Source organism: Mustela nigripes, chromosome 1 (assembly GCF_022355385.1).
Source record: "Mustela nigripes isolate SB6536 chromosome 1, MUSNIG.SB6536, whole genome shotgun sequence".
NCBI classification, from domain to species: domain Eukaryota; kingdom Metazoa; phylum Chordata; class Mammalia; order Carnivora; family Mustelidae; genus Mustela; species Mustela nigripes.
Window position 1 is genome coordinate 147,550,520 of NC_081557.1, and position 20,589 is coordinate 147,571,108.

The window sequence follows — 20,589 nt, forward strand, 5'->3', positions numbered from 1 at the left end:
GTTGTAATCTAAGTAGCAAGGGAGTTCTGGACTCTAGCACTCTAGAAACATGTATCCCCAATAAGCAGGAAGATTTGGGGGTGGGGGATTTGGAAAAATCTAACATATCTGTAATAATTATATATGACATATTGAGTATTGAATGTGCCCAGGCTTCTTAACACTGTCCCACATAATCTTCAGGACTACCACAGGAGCGAGTGTGGTCACCCCCACTTTATAAATGGGGCACTCCCAAGAAGAAATGCCAGAGTAAGATGGCCAGAGTCCCACAGGCAGTGATGGGGAAGGGGAGCCCAGAATCATACCAAGGACAAGCAGCATGCAAAACCCCTCCTCCCACCAGCATGCTGTCCCTTTAGGTCATCAACAAATCGCTTAGCAGAGAAACCCCAAAGTTTAGAGTCAGGAACACCTATGGTGCTGGCACAACCTTGAGGGGCCCATCTCAAGTACATCGAGTTGGAGTACACCTGGAGTTCTAGGATCCCCACTTTGGTGCTGGCAGGTGCTGTGAGGGCAGACAGGGCCTCTCAGAACTGGCTGCTCTCCCCAGACTTTAGCAACACCAGACTTTAGCCTCCACCGGACTGCCCTGAGCAGTGATCAAAACTGCTAGGCACTGGCAAATCAAAAGGAACAAAAGACCAAGGAGTCACTTTGGCAGAAAGACCCCCCTCAGAGCCCTCGCTGACTCATTTTAGAGATGACAAAGGCTCAGAGCGACTTGACCCACCTTGTGCAGTCCTGTTTCAGTTTCCGGCTCTGTGGAATTCCCCACGGAGCGACCACCCCCATGGGCAGGATTAAAGCTGCAGGAGGAGGCGTGGCCCACATAGCCCAGCCCTTCATCTTTGAAATGATGTAAATGGTAGCGCTATTTTTAACTACTTGAGGAAACTCTGCACTGTTTTCCAGAGTGGCATGTGCCACCAATAGTATAAGAGGGTTCCCCTTTCTCCACTCCAATATTTCATCTACTCCAACAGCTATCCTCTCCAACATTTGTTGTTCCCTGTTTTGTTAATTTTTGCTATTCTAACTGGTGGAAGGTGGTATCTCATTTTGGTTTTGGTTTGTATTTCCCTGATGGCTAGCAAGATTGAGTACTTTTTCATGTGTCTGTTAGCCATTTGCTTGTCTTCTCTGGAGAAGTGTCTGTTCATGTCTTCTGCCCATTTTTTTTTACTTGATTATTTGTTTCTTGACTGTTGAATTTGATGAGTTCTTTATAGAACTTGGGTACTAGCCCTTTATCTGTAATGTCATTTGCAAATATCTTTTCTCGTTCTGTAGGTTGCCTCTCAGTTTTGTTGACCGCCTCCTTTGCTGTGCAGAAACTTTTTATCTTGATGAAGTCCCAAAAGGTCATTTTTGCTTTTGTTTCCCTTGCCTTTGGAGATGTATCTTGAAAGAGTTTGCTGTGGCTAATGTCAAAGAGGTTACCACCAGGATTTTGATGGATTCCTGTCTTACATTGAGGTCATTCATCATTTTGAGTTTATCTTTGTGTGTGGTATAAGAGAATGGTAGAGCTTCATTCTTCTATATATGGCTGTCCAGATTTTCCCACACCATCTACTGAGGAGACTCTCTTTTTTCCTTTGGATAGTCTTTCCTGCTTTGTCAAATTTTAGCTGCCCATAGAGCTGAAGGTCCATTTCTGGGCTCTCTATTCTGCTCCATTGATCTATGTGTCTGTTTTTGTACAAAAATACTGTCTTGGTGATCACAGTTTTGAAATATAGCTTGAAGTCAGGCAACATGCTACCCCCAGCTTTGTTTTTCTTTTTCAACCTTCCCTTGGCAATTCGGGTTCTTTTCTGGTTCCATATAAATTTTAGGATTGTTTGTTCCAGTTCCTTGAAAAATGCCAATGGTATTTTAATAGGGATGGCATTCAAAGTGTAGATTTCTCTGGGTAGGATAGAAATTTTAACAGGGTTTATTCTTCCAATCCATGAGCATGGAATGCTTTTCCATCTTTTTTTGTCTTCCTCAATTTCTTTCAAATAGAGCTATGATACAACCCAGCAATTTCACTACTGGGTATTTACCCCAAAGATACAAATGTACTGAAGAGAAGGGCCACATGCACCCCAATGTTCACAACAGCAATGTCCACAACAGCCAAACTGTGGAAGGTGCCGAGATGCCCTTCAACAGATGGATGGATAAAGATGTGGTCCATATATACAATGGAATATTACTCAGCCATCAGAAAGGATGAATATCCACCACTTGCATCGACATGGATGGAACGGAAGGCAATTATGCTGAGTGAAATAGGTCAAGCAGAAAAAGGCAATTATCATATGGTTTCACTTATATGTGGAACATAAGGAATAGCACTGAGGACCTTAGGGGAAGAAAGGGAAAACTGAAGAGGGGAAAATCGGTGGTGGGGGAGATGAACCATGAGAGACTATGGACTCCAGGAAACAAACTGAGGGTTTCAGAGGGTGGGGGAGTGGGGGGATAGCTAACTGGGTGATCAGTATTAAGAAAGGCATGTGTTGTAATGAGCACTGGGTATTATATGCAGATAATCTTTGAACAGTACATCAAAATTAATGATATGCTGTATGGTGACTAACATAATTTAAAAAAAAAAAAAGAAATTATGTAAATGACAACTCGTGTCTCAAGCCAGCCCACCAACCCCATGTAAAGCATCATGCTTCACAAGGTCCTGTCTGACTAGAAGTCAGTGAAGCAGGACATCTTTTAAAATAACTTCGAAACACTGCATCAGTAATATCATAGAACTTAAGCACTGGGAGCAATGGCTCCAACAGAGAGGAAGCCGGGGGAGGTGAGAGAGTTGGAGGCAGGGCTCCAGGGGCTGAAGGTAAGACAGCATGGTAGTCTCTGGAGTGTGATTCTCCACTCATTCTCCACGCATTCTAACAGTGAAGAGCACTGTTAAAGGCAGGAACAGGGGCTTCTGAGAACCAGAGGGACAAGCTGAGAGGCAAACAGTGCTCATTACAACACATGCCTTTCTTAATACTGATCACCCAGTTAGCTATCCCCCCACTCCCCCACTGTTCCTCCTACTTGGGAGCAACAGTCCAGCCATTACTCTGAGACCCAAGGACAGCACCCAGCTGCTCCTTCTCCTTCTACCGCCTCTTCTTGTTCCAGTGCTCACAACCTTGCTCTGTGGTACTTGCCCAGGGATCTGGGCTCCTGACCTCTTCCCACATCCTACCAGGCACGAAGCAGCCACGTGGCCCCCTCTGTAGTTTTTCTAATGGATTTTACTGCCAGGGATAAGGGAAACAAACAGGGTATGGGGTTCTCTGCCAGATCATCTATACCCTTCCTCTCTATCGCCATCTCCCACTTCTCCATTTCAACCCCATGGGAAGAAGGAAAGTCTTTAAGAGTGGTCAGGGTACATGCCTGGACCTATCCACAGGGCAAGAGAAAACCAGCCCAAGGCTCACTTCTGATTCCATCCCAGGGCTAGGGGAGGGGTTCTGTGAGTAGAGAGGACTTGGGATGAGGCTGAGCTCACTACTGATGACATCTGCCCTGGGCCTGGGGGAGGGGTGGAAGGGTAGCAGGAACAGGAGTGGGGAGAAACTCCCAAGACAGGAGGTTCCCTCCTCCTGACTTCTCTGTTCCTCTTCTGCTTACTTCCAAGCTATTCCTGCCAAAGCCACTCTAAGATAACCGTAGGGCCAAAAAAGAGAAGGGGAGGCAGCGTCCCAGACAGAGAAGCCATCCCTGAAGATCACTCTTACATGAAGAATGTAGATAAGTTACAATGAATTTGTATATGCGTGTGCATACTATTTATACGCTTTGTTGATATATTAAAACTGTAGATTATTATTGAGTTTAGATGATATAATCTACTCACATATATTACATAAAAAATAGAATTCTAGAAATTAAAAACTGACTTACAAAAATGTTTGAGGAAGGTAAAATACTTTATAATATATCATGTTCTGTATTTATCCCCACTTCACCCTTCACAGATTGGTCTACAAATGGTTTCTCCTAATCTACAAACTCAGCTATGCATTTGGTGTTGTGGGTTATTTGGCTATCATGTTTACAATGTGTGGATTCAATTTACTTTTCAAGTAAGTATCTCCAGTTAAGACCTTAGTACCTAATGATTAAGATTCTTTAAATTAGGAGCTAATTATATTAGGGGCCAATTGTTAATTTCTTAAAGAAATATTTCCCTTAAAAATGGGGTGGGGGGGGCGCCTGGGTGGCTCAGTGGGTTGGGCCGCTGCCTTCGGCTCGGGTCATGGTCTCGGGTCCTGGGATCGAGCCCCGCGTCGGGCTCTCTCCTAGGCAGGGAGCCTGCTTCCCTTCCTCTCTCTGCCTGCCTTTCTGCCTACTTGTGGTCTCTGTCTGTCAAATAAATAAATAAATAAATAAATAAATAAATAAATAAAGGGGTGGGGGTAAAGTGCCTGGTGGTTAAAAGGCTGCCTTCAGCTCAGTTCATGATCTCAGGGTCCTGGGCTCACTGCCTGAATTCTGGCTCCCTGCTCAGCAGAGAGCCTGCTTCTCCCTCTGCCTTTGCCTCTCCCCTGCTTGTGTGCCCTCTCTTTCTCTAATACACAAAATCTTTTTTTTTTAAATGGGGTGGGGTTATTTTAGAGAATCCTATTATACTTGAAATGTGATCCAACTTGCACAGTTTCGTTTTTTGGGTTTTTTTCCTAATACATGGCAACAGTGGCACAGTACCAAAAGGCCTCAAAATTGGAGCTTGATCCAATTTTGGATCAATGCAAAGTGGGGATAATCCTATCTATCTGGAGTATCCATTAAGTAAAGTATTTGAAAGCAGAGATTCCCAAACCTGAGAAACTTCTAAAAAGCACTGCTAGGCTGACCCAGCCCAGGCCACATACATTACAGCTCCTGATCCCCAGAGTCTTAAGCCTCCCCCCAGGTGATTCTAATCTATATTGCAGGCTGAGAACCACAGCTCAGTTAAAGAGGTTCTTTATGTTAGCTGCCCCCTGGAATCACCTGGGGTCTGGAGAGGTTCCAAAAATATTGCTGCACAGGCCTCAGCCCCAGAGAGTCAGATGTCATTGGCCTGGGGGGCCCAGGTGCAGGGGGCAGGTTTACAAGCCGCCCAGGCCTTTCTTTGCACAGCCCAACCTGGGAACCACTTATTAGAAGTACCTTCTCAAGAATTACTTTGTCCACTTGCCACTGAGTAATAAAATCCGAGGGGAATTTAGAGAATTTAAAATTCTGAAAGAAAGGAAGAAAGAAAGAAAAGGGAGGGAGGGAAGGAAGGAAGGAATTTTTAAAAATCAATTAAAAAAAAAAAAAAAGCTCCCAAATTTCTCTTAGATACTCTGGCAGGAATTGTCTTCTAAGCTGGAGCCCTTCCCAAGCCCCCCGAATGCCACGTTCTTATTTCGGTCCACTGTTGTTTTCAACAGAATCAAGGCCAGAGATTCAATGGATTTTGGTATCGTATCCTTGTTCTATGGCCTCTACTATGGTGTGATGGGGAGAGACTTTGCAGAGATCTGTTCAGATTACATGGCTTCTACAATAGGGGTAAGTGTTGCTTTCATTCTCTGAAACCACTTGAAGAAATGGTCTCATCTTACACATCTGCATCCGTTTTCAGAAACATGTTGGTCTTTTTTTGGTTCTCCCAGGCCAAGTGCTCCCTGAATCTCCTTGCATCAAAAATTATCTTTGCTAGTTGATTAGAAAATACACTTCTTACTTATATAAAGTGGTTGGAAGTAAGGCATCTCATCTTTTTATTTATTTACTTATGTTTATGTCATCTCTGCACCCAACATGGGGCTCAGACTCACAACCCTGAGATCAAGAGTCACCTGCTGTATAGACTGGGCCAGTCAGGCACCCCCAAAGGCCTCTTTTTAAATAAAATAATTATTTGGAAGCAACAATAAGTAGCATACTCCAACTGAAAGGATTAGTAGGGATGCCTGGGCGGCTCCATCGGGTAAGCGTTCAACTCTTGATTTCAGCTCAGGTCATGATCTCAGAGTTATGAAATCGAGTCCCACAGTGGACTCTATGCTGGCCTTGGAGCCCACTTAAGATTCTCTATCTCCATCTCCCTCTGCCCCTCCCTCATCTCTCTAAAAAAAAAGAAAAGGATTAGTAAAAATTTCAATAATAACAAAAATCTTTCCATCTGCCTAACACAGAAAGTCATATCTGATGCACATAAAGTACTTTGGGATCCATCAGTGTCTCAGGGTTACTCCTCATAAAGATCAGTTATTACACAGCATTAGAGGAAGTAGAAGATACAAAAACTGAGCTAAATGTATCCTGACTGCGTGTTTTTTCTCTAGAATTAAAAATATATATATATCCCTAATAGCTTTTTCAAAAACTCTCTTAAAACTCCAAATATACATACTTTCTGGTTAGGTGGATTTCAGTTCAAATGTTAGGAGCATTCATCCACATCTGACACATGCGTATCTCTTAAAAACTTACAGAGGCTCCAGGGATGACGCAGTGGTTTCAAGAATTCCTGTCTCTGTCCTCTACCGTTCTCTTGGTACACACCAGATATGAAGTGGAAAAGCTAGTGCGAGTGGCAAGAGAAGAGTGTAATTCAGGACCATTCTTCTCTCTCTCCATTTATGGGGCAGGACCAAGTAGACATGACCTTGACTTCACCCCCATCCCATCTGCCCTTCTCCATTTCTGTAGGCTCTATCTTATTCTTTTCCTGTAGCCTGGAATCCACTTATGTGGTATAATGCTAGAACAAGATACCTTTGGGAATTTCTCTACCAAGCATCATCTATGAGACAACTGCCTTTTTTCTAATGTTTATGGTGAGCACAGAAGGGAACACTTCCACTCCTACTTCCTCTAGCAAAGGCCAGAAGCCGTATTCCCTAAAAAATTCCCAAAGTCTCTTGTGCTTGTCTATGGACAGGAGACAAGGAGAAGAATTATATGTTCTCTGTCCTCCAGTGGACCAGGAAGAAGAGATTCAACCTCTTAAGACAAGTTTTTAAGCAACAGCTTTTTAGAGGCTTCTCCTCTGTCATCTTAACTCCATCTACCAAATATATAACATCCACTGCTTCAAGCTATCTCTTGGCACAGCCAACATGGACTTGAACTGATGAGGGGTGTGTGTGCACGTGCATGCATGCTTGTACATATGCTTATGACAGAGATAGGGAGGAGGGAAAGGAGGAGCAGTTTCCATTCTCACACCAGTGCCTAAAGCCCCTCAGCCGACTAATTAAGTCAGAATCTCTGGGAGCGGAGCCAATGCATCTGCTTCGTTTTAAAAGCTCCTCAGGAAAAGGAATGAGCTATTAAGCCATGTAAGAACATGGATGAATTGCAAGTACATATTGCTAAGTGAAAGGAGGCAATGAGAAAAGGCTACATATTATATGATTCCATTTATATGACATTTTGGAAAGGGCACAACTGTGGAGATGGTAAACAGATCAGTGGTTGCCAGGGGTTTAGTGGGGAACAGGGTTGAATAGGTGAAGTACAGGGAATTTTTAAGGGCAGTGAAATTCTGTACGACTGTAATGGTAAATACATGACACTGTACATTTATAAAACTCAATAGTGCCTTGTAGCCGAAAGGGTGAAACAATGTATACAAATATAGAAAATCATTTAGGATAGGAGAGAATGCCAGGAGAGAGTGTAGACTGTGACAAAAGAATCTAACTGTATTACAAATATATGAGATAACCACAATGCAGGGAGTAGGAGAAGAAAGTGCTGACTTAAATACCTTTGAAATGAGAAGAGATCAAAGATTAAAAGCAAAGGAACCAAACATAAGTGCTGTACTCTAGTTCATAAAGTGGTTTCCCTCGAGGCTATGGGTTAACAATTCTGATACTGCTATCCATGTATTTCAGAACTGAACACCTAAGCAAATGGAGGACCCATAGTGGGAGCTATGTCTCTCACTCTCAGAAGGTTACAAACAGGGGCGCCTGGGTGGCTCAGTGGGTTAAAGCCTCTGCCTTCGGCTCAGGTCATGATCCCAGGGTCCTGGGATCGAGCACATTGGGCTCTCTGCTCGGCTCTTCCTCCTCTCTCTCTCTGCCTGCCTCTCTGCCTTCTTGTGATCTCTGTCTGTCAAATAAATAAGTAAAATCTTAAAAATATATATATAGATGGATACAGGGCTATCTATTGCTATGTTGAACACCATGGGTTAGTATATACAGATACATTTCCTGGCTCTGTTAGCTAAGAAGCCCTAGAAGCAATGACACCCTAGTACAACGAGCACACCTCGTGGCCAGATCTTTTCTTTTTTTCTTTTCTTTTTTGAAGAATTTTATTTATTTATTTGAGAAAGAGAGATAAGCAAGAAAGAGAACATGAATGGGAGAACAGCAGGCAGAGGGAGAAGCAGGCTCCCACTGAGCAGAGAGCCCAATGTGGGCCTCGATCCTAGGACCCCAGGATCATGACCTGAGCCGAAGGCAGTGCTCAACTGACTGAGCCATCCACGCGCTCTGAGCCCAGATCTTTTCTAATACTATTCTACAACAAAAGGAACCAGGGCTCCTTGGAGAAATGGTTGATTCTAGGTCTTGGTAGGGAACGTACAAATGAGCCTGGAGTATATTGTACTGCCAGAAATTAAGCAAGGACTCAAAAAACCAACCAAACAAAAAAATACCACAATGATAAGGGTTAGCGAGAGAGATACAGAAGCCAACTGAAAAAGCTGCCAGTGGCCAAAGCTGGAATAATCTGTGTAACAAAAGAGCAGCAGTAGAAGTAGTAGCAGGAGCATTGGGTTATAACCCAATTCTAAAATAAATATCACGACTCCATATTGATATGAATAAATGAGTGGAGGAGAACAGACAAATCTCTTATGCCAAAGAATTCCACATAATTTATGTAGGTACTCCAACCTTAAGAAGGCTTTATGGTCAAGTTTTTTGTGTCAGCTTGGGTGGGCTAGGGTGCCCAATTGTTTGGCTGAATACCCAAACGCTAGTCTAGATACACACACACATCCTATTTTTCCCTTTTCTCTGGAGAAGCCTCACTGACTGAGCACAACACCCTTCTCCTTACAAATGGGCTGCTCAGGGTGATTTTCCTCCAAAGAGTACAGAATAGGAAGGAATAAAAGAAAGAATAGCTTTATAATGGAGAACCGTGACAACACTGTTACAAGCCTGGTGATCAAGGTTAACAGCAATAGCAGTAAGTCCTGTTGAAAGCATGTACATGCCCTATGGTGTGATAAGAATGTCACCTCTCTTATCTACCTCTCTAAACCCCGTAACATCAGTGTCTTCAAGAGAAAGACACCAGCTAAATTCCATTTGAGGGACATTCTACACAATACTTGCCAAACTGTAAAAGTCATTGAAAAAAAAAAAATTTGAAATCTGAGAAACCACCATAACCAAGAGGAGCCTAAGTGGTATCCTGGATGAGATTCTGGAATAGAATAAGGACATTAGATTAGAAGGGAAAAAATAAAAACAGGGGCACCTGGGTGGCTTAGTTGTTAAGCATCTGCCTCAGCTCAGGTCCTGATCTCGGAGTCCTGGGATGGAGCCCCACATCAGGCTCCCTGCTCAGCAGAGAAGTGTTTCTCCCTCTCCCTATTCCCCTGCTTGTGCTCTCTCTCTCTCTCTCTCTCTTAAATAAATAAATAAATAAATAAATAAATAAATAAATAATCTTAAAAAAACAAGCTTCTTAAGTGTCGCAGCCAGCGCAATGAATCGACCAGGGTAACCGTGGGGGCTAAGAGGATGATGAAAAAATGTTAAGAGACAAAGAGATGGGGCCAGGTGGGACACTGAAGAGGATGACCAACAGTGCCAAATTGATTCCACGTCTTAGAAGCATTTATAAGGCAAACCAGAATAGGAGGAGCATTACATCAGTACCTAGTTAGATGACCGCAAGTTCCTATAACAAGTTTACATTAAGTACAAGCAAACCTCATGAGCCCAGGTAATTTTGGCTAAATCCATTAGCAAGACAATCAAACAGGGAGTGGATCTTGGGAGGTACAGAACAACAAGGATTAACTAAGAACTCGGGCCACATTGTTCACCTACTGCAGGGAGAGTGTGTGGGAAGTCACGTAGGCGAGCGCAAGACAGAGCACCCACCCTTTCTCAGTGCGCTCCACTTTCCCCTGCTTAACCTTGTCAAGGTGTCCAGACCTTGAAGGAGACACAATTCAGGGCCTGGTTTGGTCCTCGACTCCACCCGTGCCGTAGCCTCCAACACTTAGGGACTCTAATAACACTGCCAATATTGGAATCAGTCTTCATCTGTGGTACTAAAAGATGCCGGAATCCTAAGTTAGAATTCTAAAAACATTGCACCCAATGGGATTAGTCCATGTGCTCCTTCTCATCACGTGGGAATTAAGAAATAAAGCAACGCCTCAGATTACTCCAGACCTGTGAATCAATCTCCAGAATAAGAGAAAGGGTCAGTGTCTGGGTAACCTTAAAAAGCTTCCTTAAAAAGCTATGAACTATAGCCCTGGATAAGAGAACTTTCCCCTTGAAGGATTCACATTGAGGAGGTTAAATTGAAGGTTATAGTTAGTCGTGTGCTTTGGGTCCATGTGGGGTTCAGTGGGCTCTTGCCTAAAGACCTCAGCCCCACTGAAGCATTCCTGTGGGGAGGAATGCTCCTAAACCAAGGAAGAAGCAGTAAGGACTCTGGGTTGCTGTGTTCAGGGAATGAATGGCACTGGCCCTCCTTTCCAACAGTGCTCTGTGCATCTCCCCCAACAGTTCTACAGCGTCAGTGGGATGCCCACAAGGAGCTTGTCAGACAATATCTGTGCTGTCTGTGGCCAGAAGATCATTGTGGAACTCGATGAAGAAGGGCTCATTGAAAACACCTACCAGCTCTCCTGCAATCATGTGTATCCTTTTCACACGAAACCACGTGGGCTTCATCAAGCCAGTGATGGAAGGCAACTTTCATATACTCTCTGTGGGTCATGGGAGATGGCAAGTCAGGGAGCGCTGTCGCCTCCTTTCCTCCTCCCCCTCTCACCATCTCCTCTGCCTCCCTTAGCTAGCTCCCATCCCCCGAGCCCCAGGCCTTGATCCTCCTCAGCCATCTCTCTCCGTTCGGATAATCCCTGCTGAATAATTTACTCTTTTGCTCGTAATTTCCTTTTTAAAACTGAATCTCAATGCCACACGGACGGAAAAGCTGCAGTGTGTGTGTGCTCAAGACGCTGGCTGGGAAAGCTGTAGATAGCCAAGAAGGACCAGGGAGAGAAGGGTCTGGGTGTGAGAAAAGCTGAAGATAGCCAAGAAGGACCAGGGAGAGAAGGGTCTGGGTGTGAGAAAAAGTGGAGTTTCGGGTGCAGGGAGGAGCTCAGGACTAAAGCAGGTGGAACCTGGGTCTGAATCTCACGGGACTGAGCACAACACATTGGGCTCTGCCTAGGAATAATCCCCGGGAACTTGCTTGTGTCCGGTGTGGGCGCAGCCCAGTATCAGGTTTGGTCTTGAAAATAGGACAACGCCATGGGTAGCAAGACACCTTTGATTATAGAAAGAGGGACCAGAGCTTGAGCACTCAGTTCTTGAACCATTGGGGTCCTCTACCTGGGAGTTCTGCCCCAAAGAGCTGATGGATCTTTAGGTGTTAGGATACACCTGGGCCTGGAAACCAGCATTCTTTGAGAATTCCAGTCACTGTGGAGGAAGACTTCAGTATGTGGAAAGATACTGGGATCCAGAGCCCCAAGCAAAGCAGCCCATGCTGTCCCAGTATAGAACTCTGAAGACCAAAGTTGTGTTTGGGTTGGTGGACGATCAGTATTTTAACTCTTTTCTAAATACAAGGGGAAAGAAGGTATCATTTATCTTTATTGTATAGCACAACATCAACTTGATAATATTGCTCTACATTTAGTTCAAAGCTCTGGCATGATGAGGTGGTTAAACCATCTGTCTTTTGCCTTTGAAGCCCACCTAACTTAGTAATATCCTAGAGGCACAGTGCCTATGATTCAGTTCTATTTAATCTGGACAGATTCCATTTATTCAATCCTGAGAGTTAAAAAAAGGGACTGACTTCACCTGAAATGTAATAGGACCCCTTACTCCAACCTTTAAGCCTTACTATTTTAAGATAAGAGACACAAAGGTTTCCCATATGGAATTCTATGGTAGCTTTTCAGGGTGATACCTTTCCCAAAAAAGGGATCCTTCTTTGGAAGAAATTTTCCCAATCTGGTCCTGGTTTTGAATGTGATTTATTTTTCAAATGTTGGACCAGAGCCCCTTCTCCCATTTGCAAGTGGAAATATCTTCTCTCTCCACCTTTAAAAGTGCTTCGGGATTGTTGTGCATGTGTGCATATGTAATCTAAAATGTAGCCACCCTTAAATTTGCTTTGCAGGGAGTATTATTAATGATCCACTTCAGCATGAGTCATTTGACCAAGAAGTGGGCAAACATGACTCACATGAACAAGGTGGGGCAGGGGAAGGAGTCTGTCGCTCTACAGCAATTCTGCCAGCTTGGAGGCTTTTCAGTAATGGGATTTTGAAGATGAGACAAAGAATATTAAGGAGGAGGTAGCCATTTCAACAGCTGTCTCCTGACCCCTGACCTTTGTACCTATCTAGAAGATGGGGCCGTACTCCAGTGCTTTGAATAAAGGGCTGTAAGGGCTTTGGGTTTAAAATTTTTCTTAGAATACACCACTTTATGTTAATCCAAGCCTACTGCAAAAATGACCCAATTCCAAGAACATAAATAGTGGAAATTCTTAGTTGCATACTGAGGAGTTTCACACATGGCCTCAATTTGTCTATACTTCACTGCTCTCCATTTTTTAGGGAGGAGACTTCCACATCATTGCTGTTCACATGGGTGACAGCAGGCTAGTCAGAAAATCATGGGATCTGGTTCCAGAAAGCCACATTGAGATTAACAGCTGTAGAAATAAGCCTCTAGGATGGATCTCGTAACTGTTCGTCACTTTGCTCCGATCTACAATGTTGTGGAAACCAAGAGAATATATTTGCAAAAGTAATTGGTTTTGAGTGATTCATTCAAGTATTTATTTCATCATTAGGCCCTTAGGCACTGCTTAAGGTACTGAAGACAGAGAATGAGACATGGTCCCACAGCTAGCAGGTGGGCCAGGAGAGACCTGCATGCACACAGAATGTCATAACACAATGTGATATGAACTCTGACAGGAGCATCCCCCTGATGCAGTGGGAGAACATCGGATGCGCTCTCAACTTTAGGGGCAAAGGGTTAAACTCTCCAGACAAAGAGATATGTACTAATGAATCTGTCAATGCCTGGAGTTTCAGAATTTTATTAGGTTTATAGTCTATTAAAAATAAGTATCTCCTTATCAGTAATAAAAAACTTGAGATAGGAGATATGAGGCTAATAGAAATATCCATAAGTTGGCGGTTTATGACTACAAATAACTGAAGCTTGTCTAAGTGTCTAAGACAAGTCTGATTCCATAGTAGGTCATGAGTAATGCACAGAAAGTGGAATAGGGAAATACTATGGGGAATGCATGAGAAGCGCACAATCAGCAAGGCAGAGAAATGCCATGATATGTTTACATAAAGTATGCACATAAATTTACATAAAATTATTGTTTAAAAAAGCACTTTTGTATTTACATAAAATACATAAAATATTACTGCAGAAAAGAATTTTCATATTCTTTATCTACTTTAAATCTTGGGAGGATCGAGTGAAGCAAGAAGAATAAATAAAGCCAAGGAGCTGTGGAAACTCCTCAGGGTCCTAGAGCTATGGCAGCTCTGACTGCCAGCTCCCAGTCTTTGGGGGTTCCATTGCCCTGCACAATCTTCCTTAGATGGTGATGTGCACAGTCAGGTCATGACTGACAGCCATTCTCACCCTCTACTTCCTCCCCGCAGATGGGGTCATTTCCATTATGTCATCGTGAAGCAGACCTTGCCCTTCAATATCTAGAAACTTCCTTAACAAGATGCCTAAGCTTTCACGAATTCTGCATCCGAGGCTGGTGTATAGTTGGTAAAAAGCAGACTTGCCCTTACTGCAAAGAGAAGGTTGATTTGAAGAGGATGATCAGTAACCCGTATCCTTTCTCTAAAAAGTTGTCAAGTGTTACCTTAAATGTTTCTGGTAATGCAGACTTCAACCTGAATTTTCATTTTCTTCATCACAGTTTTAGCAGAGGAATTTGTTTTCCTTAGCCAATTATTTCAAAATGACTCCCTGGTCTCCTCTCCTACCCTGGGCCCATGTTACGACTCTGGCTAGGAACTTAAATGCCAAAAAACAAACATTCTACTCTACATATTCCATATATTCCACTATAAGCGCTTTAGTGGAAATGTGATGGGATATTGCCAGAGTTAGGTAAATATGGAAGGTGATAAATATATAAATCAGTGATGGCTGGATGGATGGATGGATGGATGGATGGATGGATGGGCGGACACATGGGTAGGTAGGCAGATAGATGATGATAGATGGGGTGAGTGGGTGGGTAGACATATAGACTGGAATAGAAGTGAAATTTTTAAAAAGATTTTATTTACTTATTCATTTGAGAGAGAGAGAGAGAGCACAGAGTGGGGAGATTTTGAGGGGGAGGAGCAGGGAAGAGAGGGAGAAGCAGACTCCCCACTGAGCAGGGAGCACCAGGTAGGGTTCAGTCCCAGGACCCCCGGGTCATGACCTGCACCAAAGACAGATGCATAATCACCTGGGCCACCCAGGTGCCCCTAGAATAGAAAGTTTAAAAGCCCCAGATGTGAACTAGAGTATAAAAAATAAATTTTAAGTTGTACTAAATTTTATTATTTCCAGAGAGAATTTTTTTTACCCCCTGTATTTTGGCCTTTAAATTCCTTGCCATGTCTCATCTTGTCTTGGGCTTAACCCTAGGGATAATAATACTGAAAGAAAAGGAGGACCTACAGACAGCTTATGGCAATAATTAAGATATTTATAGATACCAGTGTTCTCCAACTGAGACCACTGGAAGCCTCAATGGCTCCATCCAGATCTGATTACAAAGACTTAGTCCTCAACCCCACTGGCCCAAGACCATAATCTTTCTCTTCCAGGGGCGGGGGTGGTGGTAAATGGGATTAAAACATATCCTAACCTTAAGCAGAAAACACTGAGAGGTTGGCATCAACCTACCAAGTACTCTCTCTTCTCCTAAGGGACAGCCAGCCTTTCTATACATCCTGTGTACCGGTCAGCCCCGTTTTACCGTGCTAAAGGAGTTCCTTCCCTTGTTACCCACTCCCCTACTCTTCACCAGCCCTAAATATTCAGATGTAACAATGGCTCTTGGCAGCAATGCTCCCATCCCTGAGAACGGCAGACCAAGGAAAGAATTGCCATTAGGGCAGGAGAGGAAGCAACACCATGAGTGTCTTAGGGCCTGGGCAGCAAAGAGCACATCCGTGGGCCCCCAGCTCCATCTATAGGCCTGAGCTCTCTCAGGGAGTCAGTGCAATTCAAGCACAACCACACTGACGGCCTGTGATGCTTCTCCCTCCTTCTCATGCACTCTCCCTGAAGTTCCCTTCTGATAGGGGGATACCGCGTCCAGAACCGCTTTTGGTTTATCCCTTATGAAACAAAACTATATGTGTCTTTGTTATAAAATTGATGATAATATCATCCTAAATGTCACCTTAAATGATCACGTAAATAACAAATGACAACAGGTTACTCTATATTGTCTTGAGAGCATATGCTTTTGAATAATACATGTACTCTTTTTACTGAGACTCAGTAAAAAAAGAAAAAAAAAGTTATTTGGGGAATATTTGTCTTTATGGGCACAACATTGCTGTCAGAGATATTATGTATTAGTTATATCCCCTCAGCAGAATCTATCAAAGGAATCTGGGAAAAGTCTATCCGATCTGTGATGTTTTTCTTTGGAATACACAATGCTTTCCCTCTGATGAGCCAATTACAGCAAAGCCCAAGGCTGTCTTGGCTCACTTACAAACGTTTCCATGATCCTTGGTTTTCCGGGGTAGTCATGTCCCTTTCCTGCTCTCTTTTAGTAGTGACCCTTGCCTTTAGTTCTTGTTTCAGAGTCTGGGATTTTATTGTAAGCCGTTTTTATTTGCTTTTGGAAATTCAGTGTCATGTAAATAACAATGATGACCAAATGCTGTAAAAATCACGGAAGGGGCTTTTCAGTGGGCATATAGAATTAACAAGAAAGGAGATACCCACTCGCTGCATTGCTTATTATATTTGCAAATGAGATTTATGAATATTTCTGCTACCTGGCTGCCCAGAGAGCAACCTCCTTAACTGAGATTTAGCTGGGAGCGCACACACTTTCTCTATGGACAAATCCTTGATTGGCTTCGTTATTTGGTGGCCTGGCAACCCGTGGTGATTGGAATAGTTCAAGGCATTAATTACTCCCTAGGACTGGAATAGTACAGCACACCTACTCCAGAAGCAGCTTGCGACATATTGAAATATTCTTAAATCCTTGATCCTTTCTTTATTATTGATACTGCTTTTTCAATTTCAGAGATGAGCCCAAGAGTTTAGAGAAATGAATAAAAGCGCCCTCCAAAAGGCAATCTCTGTGGCAAGAATTTAAAAGGGAAGCTGAATGTCAAAAGTTCAGAGGAAAACAGAAGTAAAACCAATGAATCAATAAAGTAGTCATCAGTAAAAGTTTATTGTGCACACAGCAAAAAGATCGTTTGCAAACCAGGGCACTCAGACCAAAACACAGAACAAAGCTCAGAGGTATATGTGAGACAACAGCTTACAGGGTGCGGAGACGGGGACTGTGTATTCTTCACAGAGATTGGTTAAAATACTGAAATTTTCTTAAATGAAAGGGAAGTGGTTAGTGATGACCTCATATCAATTTTAGGAAAACAGTTTAAGTTTTGCTTATTATCTTCAGAGGCCTAAGCAAAGAAATACCCGGGTCAGTTAGCCTCACTTGTCTTGCAAGATAAGCTACATCAAGCTTTGCTTGTAAGACTAAACTGGTTCTGGGGTGCCTAGGTTGCTCCATCAGTTAAGCATCTGCCTTTGAGTCATGGTCTCAGGATCCTAGGATCGAGCCCCGAGTTGGACTCCTCACTCTGGGAGTCTGCTTCTCCCTCTGCTTCTCCCCACTGGCTTGTGCTCTCTCTCTCTCTCTCTCATGAGTAAGTAAAATTGTAAAAACAGAACAAAAAAAAAAAAAAAAAAAAACAAAAACAAAAAAACAAATACAGCCTACTTTGCATCTTTCCCACCATGATCATTTTCTAATCCATGCAACACATTTGTTACAACCCACCCTGGACAGCCAACCTCTAATTTGCTTATTATCTTTTTTTTTAAATTTTTATTTATTTATCAGAGAGAGAGAGGGGGAGAGAGCAAGCACAGGCAGACAGAATGGCAGGCAGAGGCAGAGGGAGAAGCAGGCTCCCTGCTGAGCAAGGAGCCCGATGTGGGACTCGATCCCAGGACGCTGGGATCATGACCTGAGCCGAAGGCAGCTGCTTAACCAACTGAGCCACCCAGGTGTCCCTGCTTATTATCTTTTAAGATTTTATTTATTTCTTTGACAGAGAGAGATCATAAGTAGGCAGAGCAGAAGGCAGAGAGAGAGAGAGGGAGAAGCAGGCTCCCTGCTGAGCCAAGAGCCCAATGGGGGGCTCGATCTCAGGACCCTGAGATCATGACCTGAGCCGAAGGCAGAAGCTTAACCCACTGAGCCACCTTCGTGCCCCTGATAATGTACTTCTTACATACAGTCTTTAGTGATAGCTAATATCTTCTGACGAGTTTAACATCTTCAAAGAAGGAGACAGAGTTGTTACGTAATCTACAGTTTAACAATATGGTCTTCTCTTACCCTTTGGCATAGAGGGTGTTATTCCGGAAATGTCTAGCATTAGGGACCACAGCCCATTCAATGGGCCAGGGGTCCACTGTTTCCTGGGCCTTCCAAATGCACCTGACCCATCAAGGGCTGCACTAAACTGGAGGAAAACCACTCTCTTCCATTGTGTTCTGGTTTTATTTTCTTCATAGTGCTTCTCAGTACCCGAAATCACTATGATACATCTGTTTATTTTTTTATTGTGCGTCTTCCTCTCTGTGAAGATGGAGAAGTTTATAGATCTAGTTCCTTATTATATCTCCAGCACTCGGAGTAGTGCCTGGCATCTAGTAGGCACTCAATAAATATTTGTTTAAAGAATGAATTAATCCTGCAGGAGGGGACAGAATTAACGGAATAGGAAAGAACAGTCAAAAAGAATTAACTCGAGCAATATGTTGGCGTCCCAAAAGTATTTGTTTTAAATTGCTGGTGAATTCTTTTTTTTTTTTTTTTTTTTAGATTTTTTTAATTTATTTGACAGAGAGAGATCACAGTAGACAGAGAGGCAGGCAGAGAGAGAGAGGGAAGCAGGCTCCCTGCTGAGCAGAGAGCCCGATGTGGGACTTGATCCAGGACCCTGAGGTCATGACCTGAGCCGAAGGCAGCGACTTAACCCACTGAGCCACCCAGGTGCCCCTTCCTTGCTGGTGAATTCTTAAAGGGCCACCACTGTATACCTAATATCAGGCATCTATTCTGCATACCTGGAGACATTACATTTCTATGAAGTAGAAAGGAAATACACCGATTGTCAAAAACATAGGAAATGTACTTAATGCTCTTCAAAGTCCCATCACAGCTATAATGGAGATAACTCATGCTAAGATTTTTACCTGTTGGTCATTTTCCTTTTTGAAACTGCCACGTCTCAGTATTATGATGGGTTCGGCCAGATTACTGGATTTAACTCTGGTTTATTTCTCTACTCCACAAATATTTCAGTAGTTTAATACATACTATATACCAGGCATATTCAAGGATTAAGGACATAAAGTAGGATTCCTGAGCTTATAGTCTACTGACAAAAGAAAGTCTTCACTGTTGGATTAACTAAGTTTTTGAATGAGCCCTTAAATTGACCTCTGATGTATTTCTAGTTTACTTTTTTTTAAGAGGGAGAGAGCAGGGGAGACGGACAGAGGGAGAGAGAGAATCTCAAGCCGACTTCGCACTGAGTGAGGAGCTCAATGTGGAGCTCGATCTCAGGATCCTGAGACCATGACCTGAGCCAAAATTGAGAGTTATATTATTAACCGACTGAGTCACCCAGGTGTCCCTCTCATTTATCTTTCATGGACAGCTGCATGAGTGTAGACTTTAGAATCTTTTAGAACTCTGGGCAGGTAGACCAGTATGTATCTATGTGGAATTCTGAATGACCCCCAGAGTCAGAAATGTTGGATCATCACTAAACAACTTCACCTGCAAAAAAAAAGAGAGAGATGGTATTTTCTTTATAGTTTAGGTATTTAAAATCTAATCCCAATTTTGTGAAGCAGTATGTTTATACACTTTGAAAAAATTATGGAGAGCTATATACTACACAGTGACTAGGAGAACCACTAGTATCCTTTCACCACAAGGGAAAGGGATAAGAGTGGATTCTTACTTTCTTTATACGCTCTTATCTCTTTTCCAAAATTTCTATGGTGAACCAGTTTAGCATCTGCAATGAGAAAAATAAAGGTTATTTTTATAACATTACTTTCAATCTACCAACTAACTATGGAGCGCTTTCTCTTGCTGTTTAAATGACTGGAAATAAATCTACAGACCAAATCTATGTTAAATTTGTCTGGTTCTCGTGATAATTAAATCGTGCTTAAATGTAGGGCACAGAGAAATAAAGCAAAAATCCATTATTGTCTTTGGTTTTTGTAACACCTCTCCTTCTCCTGAACTTGTCCATTGTATTTCTTGGGCTGGCTACTATCTCTTCCATAACACTTTCCCAGGAGTTGGTATGAGAGAGAAGAAACACTATCTGAGTTTCCTCAGGACTAAAACTGCTTTGTACTTAATGAGTTTATTTCTCTGCGGTATTTTTCTGCAAAAAAAACTGGGTCCCTTAGATCGCTGAGAGAACCCGTAACAGAAAAATATACATTTACAAACTATAATCTATGAGAAGACGAATCACTTCTCTGAGAAAAAATAATAATAGCTAATCTACATAGGCACCACTGTCACCCCTGGTGAGCATGAATAGTTCCCTTTCTCAGAGGCTTGGTCCCCTTGTCCTCCTCCCCCCTCCAGAGGGAATGGTCATCAAGGGCCACACACTCAGTGTTTTACCTAAATTACTGTATATTCAGACCTACATATTAGTGTTCCTATCCTAAGGGCAGAACAGTATTTGGGGTCACTTAAGTGACTTGCCCAAGGATACACATTTATGGACCCAGGTTTTTTGGACTCCAGAGCCAATCAACCACACAAACCCAGTTCTGGCTAAGAACTGAGCAGGTCACGGGGTGCTTGGGTGTCTCAGTTGGTTCAGCTACTGCCTTCGGCTCAGGTCATGGTCCCGGAGTCCCAGGATCGAGTCCCACACTGGGCTCCCAGCTCTGTGGGGAGTCTGCTTTACCCTCTGACCTTCTCCCCTCTTGTGTTCTCTCTCACACTCTCTCTCTCAAATAAATAAATAAAATCTTAAAAAAAAAAAAAAAGACG

General features: G+C 43.0%; 1 protein-coding gene across 3 annotated transcripts in view; it reads left to right on the forward strand.

Annotated features, from left to right (window-relative positions):
• The window catches only part of RNF175 (ring finger protein 175), a 46,317-nt gene extending 25,812 nt beyond the window's left edge, over nt 1-20,505 (forward strand). For 2 of the 3 annotated variants that reach the window (XM_059375020.1, XM_059375040.1), the window contains 5 exons: nt 3,993-4,100; nt 5,436-5,556; nt 10,776-10,909; nt 14,005-14,106; nt 16,334-20,505. In XM_059375020.1, coding sequence (XP_059231003.1) covers nt 3,993-4,100; nt 5,436-5,556; nt 10,776-10,909; nt 14,005-14,106; nt 16,334-16,454 — 586 coding nt within the window. In that variant the 3' untranslated portion in view covers nt 16,455-20,505. The remainder of the gene's footprint in view (nt 1-3,992; nt 4,101-5,435; nt 5,557-10,775; nt 10,910-14,004; nt 14,107-16,333) is intronic. The other variant, XM_059375030.1, reaches the window with a different exon arrangement.
• Nucleotides 20,506-20,589: the final 84 nt, after the last annotated feature.